Source organism: Mollisia scopiformis, assembly GCF_001500285.1.
Source record: "Mollisia scopiformis unplaced genomic scaffold LY89scaffold_20, whole genome shotgun sequence".
NCBI lineage: Eukaryota > Fungi > Ascomycota > Leotiomycetes > Helotiales > Mollisiaceae > Mollisia > Mollisia scopiformis.
In genome coordinates, this window is record NW_017263600.1 from 850,352 (window position 1) to 862,866 (window position 12,515).

Here is a 12,515-nt window from a genome sequence, read left to right on the forward strand (position 1 = left end):
AGATCCACACGTGGGATCCACTATTGCTCGGTAAGAAGTAGGTCTATCACGTCAAGTATAAAATGATCACAGCCTCAAGATCTTCTCTTGTGTTGATTAACTTGAGATTGTATCTGTTCCGTAAACTTTAAACACTTTTAGCATCCTAGCTCTTGATTTTAATTTGGTCCCTCTTTCTGAGATGGAGATTTGAGTGCAAACTTTTAGCTGCCTAGCTTCGTCTCATTGTAATCGTCAACTTTCCAAAAAGTCACCAAGAGCCTTGACATACTTCTCCGTCTCTTCCAACTGCGGACAATGTGAACTTAGCCCAAAGCGTACCCATTTGACCTTAGTTGATGGTTCCTTGAAGAAAGGGAACATGACTTCATCCTGAGCTACATCAAAATACCCATTCATCAACAGCATTCCACCCGGGACCACTTCTGGGGTCAACTTCTTCAAATCCTCTTCGATGCTCCAGTCCTTGAGCGATCCAGTGACAATGAAATCGCTTGGACCAAACATGGTCATCGCAACGGTTGCGTCTGTTGTCAAGGCCTCTATCGGCCCAGCAAGTTCTGCGGGGATAGGATCTAAACGACAGGAGTACCGTTTGTTGAATTCATTGCAAGCCGCTTCGTACTCGGGACTTTCCATCTTGCCCTCTTTCTCACATCTGGCCATCGTCTCCTGGATCTCGGCAGGTAAGGATTTACGCAGCTTGTTCGCCGAATTCTGCCACAATCTCATGGCAGCTAAGCTGTCAGAGATGATCAGCTTCCGTAGCCCTTTCGGCTGGACTGTCGTAACGTATTGCGCCGCGAGCATGCCGCCCCAACTCTGGCCGAGAAGATCAAAGGCCTCGATTCCCAGTGCTTCTTTGAGGTTGCCCAGCTCAGCTATGAAAAGTTCTGGGTTCCAAAAAGCGGTATCACCCATGCGATCTGGATATCTGGTACTTTCTCCGCAACCGATTTGGTCGTACATAATGACGGGAATACCATAGTCGATTAGCAAGAGTGACATTGGGAGTAGGTAACTGTGTTGGAAGCCCGGTCCTCCGTGTAAGGTGATGAGGGGAGTTTTGCCGGATTTGAGATCGCCGTATATCTCGTAGGCGGTCTCACCCTGAATGTCATGGTTAGGGATTTTGAATGGAATTTTCCCCGTTCTGGTTGGCTTTGGATATGGTCGTTCTTGGCCCGGGGGCTTTGGATATGTCATTGAATCGGGAAGAGTCATGCTGAAATTATTGCAAATAGAACGCAAAAAATAAAGGAGCTGGCAAGACAATAATCGAAAGCGAGAGCTATTAGATACGTATATTCGGGAAAATCAGGATTGTTGAATTTGGTGGATGTCTCCTCGGTGATGGCGTCCGACTCTTTTCGATGTCCGTGAACTTTGTCTTAGTTTCCGTCGTTTCAATTTAGCCGGTTACCCGTATAACGAACGTCGTGAGATAATCGGAAGACTTGAAGCTGGTCTGTATTAACTCTGGTTTTGAGAGGTAGATTGACATTAGGACCTGTCAAATAAAGGACGGTTTAAACAGCCCGGCTTGGTGTGGGAACTCAATGGTTAGCACACAAAAGTGGGATCATTTCAACAGAAGAGCATCTCCTGCTCGCTTATGACATACCACCGGAAGAAAGTGTTTGACAGGGCTATCCCAAACAGGCAGCTGCTATTCATCATCACGTGGTCCTGATGAAAGAGCAGGAACGAGGTCAATCCTTCCTCTGAGGATATACTTTCAGCTAGCTAATTCGTATAAATTCATCCCGCAAACTTTAGAACTTCAGAAATAGAAACGAGATTTTGCGTTAACGAAAGTATCCGAACCACAAAGGAGGACCGCCCAGTTTAACCCCTTAGTCAACAATACAGACCATCTTCCCCGAAGTCTTACTATCCTCCAACCTTTTATGAACCTCCACGATTTCTTTCCAAGAATAGACCCCATCAACAAACGTCTTGATCTCTCCCTTCACAATCCCCGGCAACACTTCCTCTCTAAACAGATCTCTCACCTTTCCTTGATAAACTTTTCCACTGCTCCTCAACTGCGTCGTCAAAATGCTGATCCTTCTTCTCTGCACCTTAGCCATGTCAAAATCTGGAATTTTGCTCCCACTCATATAAGCAATAACCACAATCCGGCAATCTTTCGCTGCGACTGCTATATTGCGAGACCAATAAGAGGCTCAACCATGTCGAGGATCATGTCTACGCCTTTTCCGTTAGTTTCTTGAGTGACAACGGAGGTGAAATCAGTGGTGCGGTAGTTGACAGCGGAGGTGGCTTCGAGAGAAAGGCAGAGGCGGCATTTCTCGTCACTACCGGCTGTGACAAAGATTTTGTTTGCGCCGAGGAGTTTGGAAATTTGGATTGTTGCGAGGCCAACTCCTGAAGCGCCAGCGTCTGCAGCGATGATTAGCAATTGGAATCTGGATGAGCTGTTCAATGGGAAAGTCCATATAGGATCACGTACGAATCAGGATGTCTTCTCCAGCTTTGAAATTTGCTATGAGACGAAGGTCTTGAACAGAGGTCATGAAGACCTAGGACCCGGTTAGTGTAAATGAGTACATATCGTAGCATTCCTCTTACCTCGGGCAAGCTTGCAGCTCGTTCCCAAGACAGTTCCTTAGGGAGATGAATCAATGTCTTCTCCGATGTAGCAACCTTCTCGGCGTACTAAGTCTCCATCAGTCCTTTCTCTCTCAATTTCACTTAACGACAAGACAAAAAGCACTCATAGTCCCACCAAAAGCAAGCCCAAACACATTATCTCCGACCTTGAAAGCATCCGATGCTATCAATTTTCAGCAAGTTTTTTCTCATCATAGCTAGTAGCCTTAATTACCCTCAGGCCCCTTAGCCTCCACAATCCCACTAAACTCCAGACCCATGATGGCCCCGTACTCAGGCAACATGGGATACGTCCCCGCTCGCTGCATGAGATCGGCTCTATTGACACCGAAGACTTTGATTCGGACAAGTATGTCGTCGCCTTCCAGTTCTGGATCAGGGACCTCGTCGAAAAAGAGTGCCTCTGCCGGACCCGTTCCATCACGGACATTGATTGCTTTCATTTTGGTGTTTGATTAAGACTTAGACAAAGAGTAAGGAGAAGAAGAAGTTGAACTGGAAAAGAGTCAACCTCGAAGCCTGTCTTTTGTTGATTCTGAAATTCAATAATGGACGTCATGTAGCGTTCATTTATACAAGTGCTCAAGCATTAGAAGGTCGTCGCCATCCACGACAATATCGGCGACCGATAAACCATCTTCCTTGGAATCGGGGGGCAATCAAAGTATTGAATTACGAAGCTTGTGATCACAAAACAGGACTTGACTGATGGTAACAATTTCCTTGGTTTATAGCAACAGCAGAAATGCAATAATAGCACGAAAGACCTTCGACTCCTGGGAGATCTAAGGCGTGAGTGATTAGTCTGCGTCTCACTTAATTCAAGATTTTGCAGTCTCGTGCTACTAATATTTAAAGGAGTCTTCAGTGAGCCTCGAAAATAATATGTTACGCGTCATTTATCAGCACAATATACTCGTTTCGATCGGTGTTAGCTTGCAGCAAGCTTTTGCTGAATAAGGCGCAGACTGCATTCGCTTCATTGAGGTGGAAGCGGGGGCGGGATCCATTGCCCTTGCAAAGCTAACTGTTTATGGAAGAATTGCAGCTTGCATGCCACATGGTTTTTGCTATTTGAAATCGAAAGTCACTTTCTTAGACGATATATATGCCTTGAGCGCTCTTAGGAGGTGAGGACGAGGATGCGATTTGCCATCGGAAGCTAAATTATTTCGGCGTTAAGAAAATTATTTACAACAAGTCCCATGTTTTGGCCCCAATTTCCATCATCCGGTCAAATGACCATCTGTTTCCAGACTCTTCACTATCCAAACTCTCTCCGCTGCGAAGAGCGTTGATTTCATCTGGTTTCGGCTTCTTAGTTTTAGGCACCTTGATCAGAGGTCTAAGAAACGAGAGAGGCTTCTGAGCGTTATATAGTTCCTCTCCTCCCATCCTCGGCATTTGATCTTCTGGCAGAACGCCTGCACGGTTCATCATCATGACTGAAGGATGAATATCTGCACCGACTGGAATGTCACGTCTTGATCCTAGATTAGGAGGCAATTGCCGTGAAACCCATTTTCCGTCACTGATGTAGCCGTATGAGAAAGGGACCCACTCTTGATTGTTATTAGTGCTCAGTTGCTTGGATAAGGCCAAGAATGTCCACTTACCAACGATCCACCATGCCAATACTTCAAACCAGCCTGAGCCTCCACCAAATGGCAAGCAATCGTGTACCAAATCTCTGAAATGGTATGGCCCTTCTCTGATAGGTTTTGTGGCATTGAGATTCCCTGCAATCGCTTCTTCCAAATGTGCTTCGTGCTGCTCCATATGAATCACTTTAGTCTTTTTCCACGAAAGATGATTCTCCTATTTCGACTTAGTACGCACGGTACGCAAGATTACTGGATAAGCTTACAGTGTCTGGCAGATCCAGCACCTCTTGCACCATCCATCTAAGTGTGATATCTGACAGAAGATACTTCTCTCCATTACAACTCCATCCACCACCGACGTCGCCATGATTCCCTGCAAAATACACTTCTTTGATATCATCTTTGATCGGCGCTTTTAGATCGAATAAAAAGTGCGCAGACTTGAATCTCAATCTCCTTTCATGGATTGCAATAGCATGACGAATATGCTTTGCTGGTGACATAGGCATATATGGTAGAGAGGTTCGGAACAGAGGGATGTCAAATTGGCCAACACTATTGACGCAATCGAAGAGGCCCAGAAAGTGCGGTTTAACAGCACCACGACAGAAAGTTTCTTTGAACTTCTCCATGAACGCCTTGAAACTGGGGTCCTTGGAACGATTCGTCTGAAAATCGCTAAAGGTTGACCAAGCGAAGCGTATCATCTCCTCGTTGCCGCAAGACAAGAGTCCAATATTGCACAGCATCTCTGCCAGAAAACGCGCTGTGTAAGCTCCACGCGAGAACCCAAATATGTATATCTTATCCCCTTCATTCCAATAACGCATGAGAAACCGGTACCCTGCGATGACGTGCTGTACAAAAGATGTACCAAAGGCAGAATCCACTGAGGTTGAAATCAAACCCCTCGCTCTCGTGAAAATGTTCCCACCAGAGGAGTTGGACATTTGTCCTTCCACATAACTGCCGATGCCAGCTGTAGTAGGAGAGATGAGCATTTGATCAACCTTGCTGTCAGGGACTAGGCATTTGAGATGCACTTACGTTGGTAATAATGAAATTGATCTGGTATGTTCCTGTCCAGCATCTCATAAATCTTCACAATATTGGTATCTGTCTCATTTCCCTTGAATCTATTGCTCGTGCCATCAAAACACAAAACCAGTCGCTTTTCTGTCCTTTTCGTCGGGCCACGTTGAGGTGCCATAGTGAATTTGTTGCGTTTTCGAATCGAAATGGTGCCGAGCTACACAAGTACGTCGATGAAGGAATGGCTGTGTGTACATTCAATGAATTGTCGTAGAAGTCTCAATAACAACGATTTGTCAAATTCCAATCATGTTATTGATACTGACGAGGCTGAATTCTTGGTTCTAGAATGCTAGCAGGAAAGGAATGGCAAAATAAAATTATTGATACCTCTTTAGGCTACAACGCCGTGTTTGTGAGACCTATTCTAAGTAATGGCCGACTTGGAGGAATGCGACTGTCATTCCGGCGCGAGGGCCGTGTCTCCCGACCCATGGTGCCGTGATGGGAACGACGAAATATAATAACATAAAAGAAAAGCACCGATTCGATGACTCGAGATCTCTCTCTCTTATAATCGATTATCATCGTCACCATGGCAGAAAAATATCAAGCGGGCGAGGATGACACCACTTCGCTTGCAACAGGTCTTCTGGCTGATCTGCGAGCCATGGGCTCCACCAGAGAGGCCATTGGAGACCTTCATTGTCTCATCGAGGGCATGAAGCACAAAGAAAAATACATAGATGATAAGCAGCTCATGGTAAGTGGGATTTGAATTGACAAAATAGATACGCGTAATAACTAAGGTGTAGATGGAAAAAATGATCAAGATTACAACAAAGCTGCCAAGTACATCAGCGAGTCGAATTAAGCTCACACAAATGATGATCAATGGATTATGGGATAGTCTTCAGCATCCGCCATTGAGTTACCTTGGGGACAAATACCAATACCGATCGGCGGACGGCAGTAACAACGTAGGATTTCAGATATGAATGTTATGGCTTCAAGCTCATCTGAAGACAGAATCCATTGCATCCAAGGCTAGGCGCTGCTGGAACGCCATATGCAAAGACTACAAGACCAGAAAAGAAATTGCAGGGCGTGAAGCCTGATCCTGGTTTACTCTTTGATTGTGGGGGCCTTATTCAAAGACTTGGAGGATTGTAGCTAATGAAGACAGTACTCATGGCTCGCGATCCAGAAGACTTCAAGGAGAATCCAGCAGGTCTCTCCTCGGTTTTATTTTATCACGCAAGCATCATCGTTCATGGTAAGTCTTTCGTCTTGCTGAGAGCAGTCACGTGGAAGTCTGCCTTCACCACCAAAGACTTTGCATGTCTCCAAGTTTCGCGTTTGTTTCGATGCAGCTGATTCAGATAGATATATTTCGGTCGAATCGAGAAGACTGTAATGTATCGGACACCTCATCCTACTTGGACCTGGCCCCGTTATATGGCTCCTGCGTGGAAGATCAATATGCAATTCGGACAATGGAGAATGGATTCCTCAAGCCAGACACGTTCCATGAGAAGCAACTACTTGGTCAACCTCCCGGAGTGAACGTTATTCTTGTCATGTACAATCGTTTTCACAATCATGTGGCAGAAATGCTCCTCAAGATTAATGGTACGTCTTGAGCTTTCGTGAAGAGGTCTTGGGCATCTCCTTACTCCCAAAAATGTGTGAATCGTGCTTATGTTGAAACCATACAGAAGACGGAAAATTCACTCTCGGTCCAGGAGATACCGAAGAGGAGAAGAGAGCAGCGAAAAAGAAGCTAGACGAGGACCTTTTCCAGACTGCACGATTGTAAGTATCGCAAGCTCTTTTTCGTATGATCGAAAGCTAACTTCACTCCAGAGTCACCGGAGGACTATATGTGAACATCTCCATGGGCGACTACTTGCGCGCTTTGACGAACTCTCACCACACGAATACAGACTGGTCACTTGATCCTCGACAAGAGATTGACAAAACGTTTGACAGCCAAGGCGTTCCACGAGGCGTAGGCAATCAAGTCTCATGTGAATTCAACCTCCTGTACCGGTTTCACTCCGCCATTTCCAAACGAGACGAGAAATGGGCGGAGGACTTCTTTCGCGGTTTCTTCCCTAATCTGAAGAAACCTCTAGAGCAACTAACCCCGCAGGAGTTATGGGCTGGTATGGGGAAGTTTGAAGCTAGTCTGTCAAAAGATCCTAGCCAAAGAGAATTTGGTGGTATCAAGCGAGGATCAGATGGCAAGTTCAAAGACGCTGACTTGGTCAAAATCTTTAAAGAAAGTTGCGAGGATCCAGCAGGGATCTTTGGTGCTCGAACATGTCCCAAAGTATTGAGAGTCATCGAAATCATGGGTATTCTCCAAGCTCGAAAGTGGTATGTTGCTCCACTTGCACTGTTCTTTTTTGAGACCAAGATACTGACTTCTCAGGGGTGTTGCGTCACTCAACGAATTTCGGAAGAGTTTCGGGCTGAAGCCCCATGCCACCATGGAAGACGTGAACTCGGTGCCAGAAATTGCAGATTTGTTGCGTAAACTTTACAATCACCCAGACATGGTTGAGCTCTACCCAGGACTCTTTATTGAAGACTCCAAACCCGCAATGGAGCCTGGACATGGCATTTGTATCACATACACTGTCGGACGAGCTGTATTGTCGGACGCTGTTACACTTGTTCGCGGTGATCGCTTCAACACACTTGTATGCTCGAACTTCTCAGACTTCTGCCCCACTAACACCCTTGCAGGATTACACTCCTGCCACTCTAACAAATTGGGGTTATCAAGAAGTAAACGCAGACAAGAAGACGTTAGTGCTCCTGCCAGATTGTGACGCGCCAACTAACATCACAACAGCCTTGGAGGCTCAATGTTCCACAAACTAGTCCACAGAGCTCTCCCCGGATGGTTCCCATTCAACTCGCTCCACATCATGCAACCCATGTACACCCGCATAACAAATCAAAAGATCGCGGAAAAACTTGGCCACATCTCACTGTACTCGATCGCCGACCCCGCACCTCCACCAACACCAATATATATCAAGAAAAACGAGCTGGTCCGCAAAATCTTGACAGATAAACAGACGTTCATGGAGCCGAATGGAGTTTGCCTAGCGGGTCTATTTCCCGGCAAGAGAGACTTCTCCAAGTACATGCTCGCTGGTGATGGTCCCCACAATACGGCCCAGCGAAATTTGGTTGGTGACATCCTCTATGGATCCAAGAGCCTGCAGTCTTCACTACGAAACTTTCTTTCCAATTATGGTGCCAACCAGCTGAAAATTGAGTCCCTAGAATTGGGCATTAAAAACTTATACCAGGTCGACATTCTCCGAGAGTAAGTCGCCCTCTAGCAATCGTGGTGACATTCTAACGCAGTCTAGTGTCGCTATTCCCGTTAGTGCAAGAATGCTCTCCGACCTCTGGTGTCTCGACATGACCACTGCGGAGAACCCAGATGGATCACTATCCATGAAACAACTTCAGACTGCTCTCGTTGATGTGCGACAATGGCAATTCGCAGCTCATGATCCCGCCACGCAATGGACTCATCGAAGAAAGCGCAAGAGGGAGCGAAGGTTTTGACAGAATCCACAACAACAGTGGTGGAGTCTATCTTGAGAGACAATCATAATTTATCTTGGAGGGACAAATTCACTAGATTTTTGCCCTTCATTGGAGCAAAGAGTAGACGCGATCTGGCTAAAGAAGGATCTTTGCGATGGTATGGTCGATATGTGGTCTCGGAACTCTTGAAGGCTGGCAAGTCTGTGCAAGAAATCTCAGATCTTTGCTGGTGTAACGCCATTTGGAGGCACCGCTGTGACTGTAGGAATGGTAGGTTTCTCTCATTGTTTCCCGAGCCAAGCTAACTGTACAGTTCGCGGAGGTACTCCAGTTCTTCTTGAAAAAAGAGAATGGGACGCATTGGGCCAATATTCAAGATCTAGCAGCCATCAACAGCCCCGAATCTGACAAGATCATTCGAGAGTATGTCATCGAGGCACAAAGATTGACTACGAAACAGTTATTGTCTCGTATAGTACTCAAAGACACAGAGATCGACGGTACAAGATTTGAGAAAGGAAACATAGTTTTAATGTTCCTTGTAGGTTGTTGTTCTCTCGATCATTATCGTGTCGACTAATAGAAGTGCAGGGAGATGCATGCAGGGATCCTGAAAGTGTTCCAGATCCTCTAGCATTCAAACCTGGCCGTCCCAAAGAAGCCTATGTGCAGTTTGGATGGGGCCCACACAATTGTCTTGGACGTGAGATTGGCATCATGTTTTTAATGGAGATGATCAAATTAGTCGCAAAATTGAAGAACCTCCGGCCTGCACCAGGAGAAATGGGTGTGTTGAAAGCTGTTCAGGTCCATAATCAACGACAATATATGAGCGAGAATTGGTGTGCATTGACTTATGATGCAACGAGTACGTCTTTCTACTCTAGCATGAAAATCCCACTAGACTGACGATTCCGATAGCGTGGTAATTGCATTATGACGGAATAGGGAAAGGACTTTTCCATGGCGTTGACAACTGTAGTCCAACTCAAAACGATCTGGACATTGCTCTCTTCAAGATGAGGAAAGCAAGAGAAGCAGCGTCGATTCAAAGTGGCATGCCTCTCACTCCATTCGGAAACAAGAGATTTACGCGATAGTGGAGATTATGAAAATTTGATGGGCAAGTGGAGTGGCGTTGAGCATATAGCGGGAAAATAATTTGAGAACTTAAGCATTTGGTACAGAGGATGTAATGGACAAGAATGAAGCAAATCAAGACGCAACGCCCTTTCCACGTGACTCTAAGTCGTGAAACTCTTAGGAGGAAAAGCTGATGAAGTTCAGTCAGGCGAACTCAGCATTGCTTACACAATGAAAATCATGTTCTCAAAAGATAAACGTTCATCAAATCAAGCTGTGCCACAGAAGCCCCGCAGAAGGCCGTCGTGATTTATAGAGAACCAGAAATACAACAGAACAAGATGACATTGCAAGCTTCGAATCGTACTAGCGAGCATGCAAAAACGGTATAAACCTCAATATTAGGGAATTATTGCTGCTTTATCAGAATATATGCGGTAAGCCTAGGCTGAGCCACAGTAACTAGGCAACACCTTGGAGCCGAACACGTCGTCCGGCAAAATCATACTTCCGTGCTTACTCTTATTTCTCCTTGGAGACCCGGATACTGTAAAATACTGATCTATGTCTAAAGTATCTGGTGTAAGATGGATATCCAACATACGCTAAATGCCCACGAACACAAACTGAAGGCGCAGAACAAAGAGTAATGGGAACATAATTCATGACTTCTCCCTCACAATCAAAGGCTGTTGGCGAGACTTCTCGAGTCTGCGAAAGTGGTCCTTTCTCCGTGACCGATCTCGAAACCAAGCCATCCTAAACATCTGTCAGTAATTCGAAAACTTTCCAGAGAGATATTACTCACAACCTCTCAATCATCTTCCCCTGTCTCTGATGATACCTGTATAACCCATTCCCCCCATCCTCACCCTCTTTCTCTATTTCAGCAAACATCGACAACCATTTAAACCCAGGATGAACATCCACAATCTGATCCCTCCAAACAAACTGCTGCTGATTCTGAACCTCAAACTCCGCTTCCTGCACCCACTTTCTAAAATTCAGCTCCTCCAACACCTTCCCAAGAATAACCAAGGTCTCTTTATCATCTATCCCAAACGCATCTCTCACATCACAGTAGAATGCCAGGTAGTCGGAACTCTTGCAATTTCGATCATCAGGATAGACCACGCCTCCATGTTCGAGGAAGATTTCCTGGATCCCAATCTTCAGTGCTTGGTAAAATGCGTAGCTGACGTCCTTCCTGTAATCGACGTCCACTTTTGCGCGACTCTTCTCGTTCAAAATGCCTAGAAAGCCGTATAATTTATCCCTTGGATCAGAGCATTCCAGTCTCCCAAATTTGCTGATGACTTCGTGATACAAGTCTGCGATCTTGGACTGGTACGTTGTCATTCGCTCAGTTGGGTTCTTTAGCCCCGTTGTCATCTCTTCCAAGGTCCCGATAATCGTCCCTTGTGCCAGAGGGTCTTGACCTCTGAGTGGACGAGGAACAGATCGAAGTCTGTGTGTTACAATGGTTGTTGCAGGGCTTTGTAGTCGTGCTGTCGGGCTAATGACCTTGTGGGGTCGTCCATTCGGCGCGATTCTTACATCGAGTATTGGAGAGGTCTTTGTAGCGCTTCCGAAGAGTGAGAGAGGGAATGTGAAAGAACCGCACCAGATTGTCATGCTTTCAGCTAGTAATACTTCTTGTACAATCCAGAGTCGACTCCAGAAGTTGTGTTGGCTGAGGTATCTGAAGCCCTCCCATTGTGAAGATGACCATGTCGGGCAACCCTCATGAGCATTTCTTTTGGTTCCGCTCAAAGGTCGAATGTTATCTATTTGATTGATCTCAGGTATTCCGAGCCAGCCGATGACTTCGTTGGAATTACGATAGATACGTGCCATTTCCTGGACCTGAGATTGCCGCTCTTCATGGTCGAGTTGATTGATACATATTGCGTCGATGAAGAACAATCCATACTCTTCTCGGTCTGCAGCAGCTTCAAGGAACTGGAACAAATTCCGACGGACAGAAAATGGTTGGTTGTCAATCTGGATCGCTCGTACGTCGTCTGCTGTATGAGCATGACCCCAAGTATAGGAGAGTGCTTTGTAGCATTCCCAAGGAAGCTCAGAAAGAGGAACAACTTCTAGAGAGTAGACTACATTCTTGTGCTCTTCGTCAAATCGAGCTCGCAATAATCGGACTTGCCGCTTAGCCTGAATAGTGGGGTATTTGAAGTCCGTCGCGCGATTGATCTTCTTATCGTGATCGAATTCTTCGTCCATGGCGCCAATTGACTCGATTGAAAATCAAGGTACTCTCAGAGTTATGCATGTGTAACAAGCGTTCTTAGACGATATAATACTTGTGGGGATGATTTAGTTTGGATTTGGGGAGAGTGGGGTAATGTACAAAAAGTGAGTCGGGGCTGTGCTGTGCTGCTGCCTTCGAGCCTCGCGAGTCGCAGCAGCGATATAAATTATGGATGAACTCAAACTCCAATCACAACGGCAGTAGCGTAAATACTCGTATTGGAATCAGAAATGCAATAAAGCAGCGAGAAAACACATGACAACAGCGCAGAAACTTCTGCTTCGTGAGGTCTTCATGACAGGTGTATACATTAG

General features: G+C 45.8%; 5 protein-coding genes across 5 annotated transcripts; 1 reads left to right on the forward strand and 4 right to left on the reverse strand.

The window, feature by feature from the left end:
* Nucleotides 1–234: 234 nt before the first annotated feature.
* On the reverse strand, nucleotides 235–1,206 carry LY89DRAFT_591866 (proline-specific peptidase; the record flags this gene model as incomplete). Its single annotated transcript, XM_018209669.1, has 1 exon — nucleotides 235–1,206. One exon carries the CDS (start codon nucleotides 1,204–1,206, stop codon nucleotides 235–237), a length of 972 nt encoding a protein of 323 aa, XP_018067336.1.
* A 650-nt stretch (nucleotides 1,207–1,856) lies between these two features.
* LY89DRAFT_699526 (GroES-like protein) lies at nucleotides 1,857–3,080 on the reverse strand (the record flags this gene model as incomplete). The annotated part of the gene is made up of 6 exons (XM_018217062.1): nucleotides 1,857–2,084; nucleotides 2,195–2,406; nucleotides 2,477–2,546; nucleotides 2,596–2,682; nucleotides 2,727–2,800; nucleotides 2,852–3,080. 6 exons carry the CDS (start codon nucleotides 3,078–3,080, stop codon nucleotides 1,857–1,859), a joined length of 900 nt encoding a protein of 299 aa, XP_018067337.1.
* A 748-nt stretch (nucleotides 3,081–3,828) lies between these two features.
* LY89DRAFT_709465 (uncharacterized protein) lies at nucleotides 3,829–5,451 on the reverse strand (the record flags this gene model as incomplete). Its single annotated transcript, XM_018217761.1, has 3 exons — nucleotides 3,829–4,376; nucleotides 4,477–5,220; nucleotides 5,289–5,451. 3 exons carry the CDS (start codon nucleotides 5,449–5,451, stop codon nucleotides 3,829–3,831), a joined length of 1,455 nt encoding a protein of 484 aa, XP_018067338.1.
* A 417-nt stretch (nucleotides 5,452–5,868) lies between these two features.
* LY89DRAFT_737885 (heme peroxidase) lies at nucleotides 5,869–9,758 on the forward strand (the record flags this gene model as incomplete). Its single annotated transcript, XM_018220307.1, has 14 exons — nucleotides 5,869–6,036; nucleotides 6,089–6,253; nucleotides 6,303–6,411; nucleotides 6,460–6,549; nucleotides 6,660–6,905; nucleotides 6,992–7,088; nucleotides 7,140–7,655; nucleotides 7,711–7,981; nucleotides 8,028–8,089; nucleotides 8,137–8,619; nucleotides 8,666–8,860; nucleotides 9,050–9,119; nucleotides 9,163–9,390; nucleotides 9,441–9,758. The coding sequence occupies 14 exons, from the start codon at nucleotides 5,869–5,871 to the stop codon at nucleotides 9,756–9,758; spliced, it is 3,018 nt and encodes a 1,005-aa protein (XP_018067339.1).
* Nucleotides 9,759–10,460: 702 nt separating this feature from the next.
* LY89DRAFT_652373 (uncharacterized protein) lies at nucleotides 10,461–12,458 on the reverse strand. Its single transcript, XM_018212197.1, has 2 exons — nucleotides 10,741–12,458; nucleotides 10,461–10,691 (listed from the first exon to the last, which is right to left on the reverse strand). Exons 1-2 carry the CDS (start codon nucleotides 12,171–12,173, stop codon nucleotides 10,595–10,597), a joined length of 1,530 nt encoding a protein of 509 aa, XP_018067340.1. The 5' UTR covers nucleotides 12,174–12,458; the 3' UTR covers nucleotides 10,461–10,594.
* Between the last annotated feature and the right edge of the window lie 57 nt (nucleotides 12,459–12,515).

Excerpts from the sequence above, each read along its gene's own strand:
- LY89DRAFT_652373 (XM_018212197.1), bottom strand. The coding sequence starts at position 12,173 with ATGGACGAAGAATTCGATCACGATAAGAAGATCAATCGCGCGACGGAC. Across the intron at positions 10,692-10,740 it reads GGGAAGATGATTGAGAGGTT|GATGGCTTGGTTTCGAGATC; the intron begins GTGAGTAATATC and ends ACAGATGTTTAG.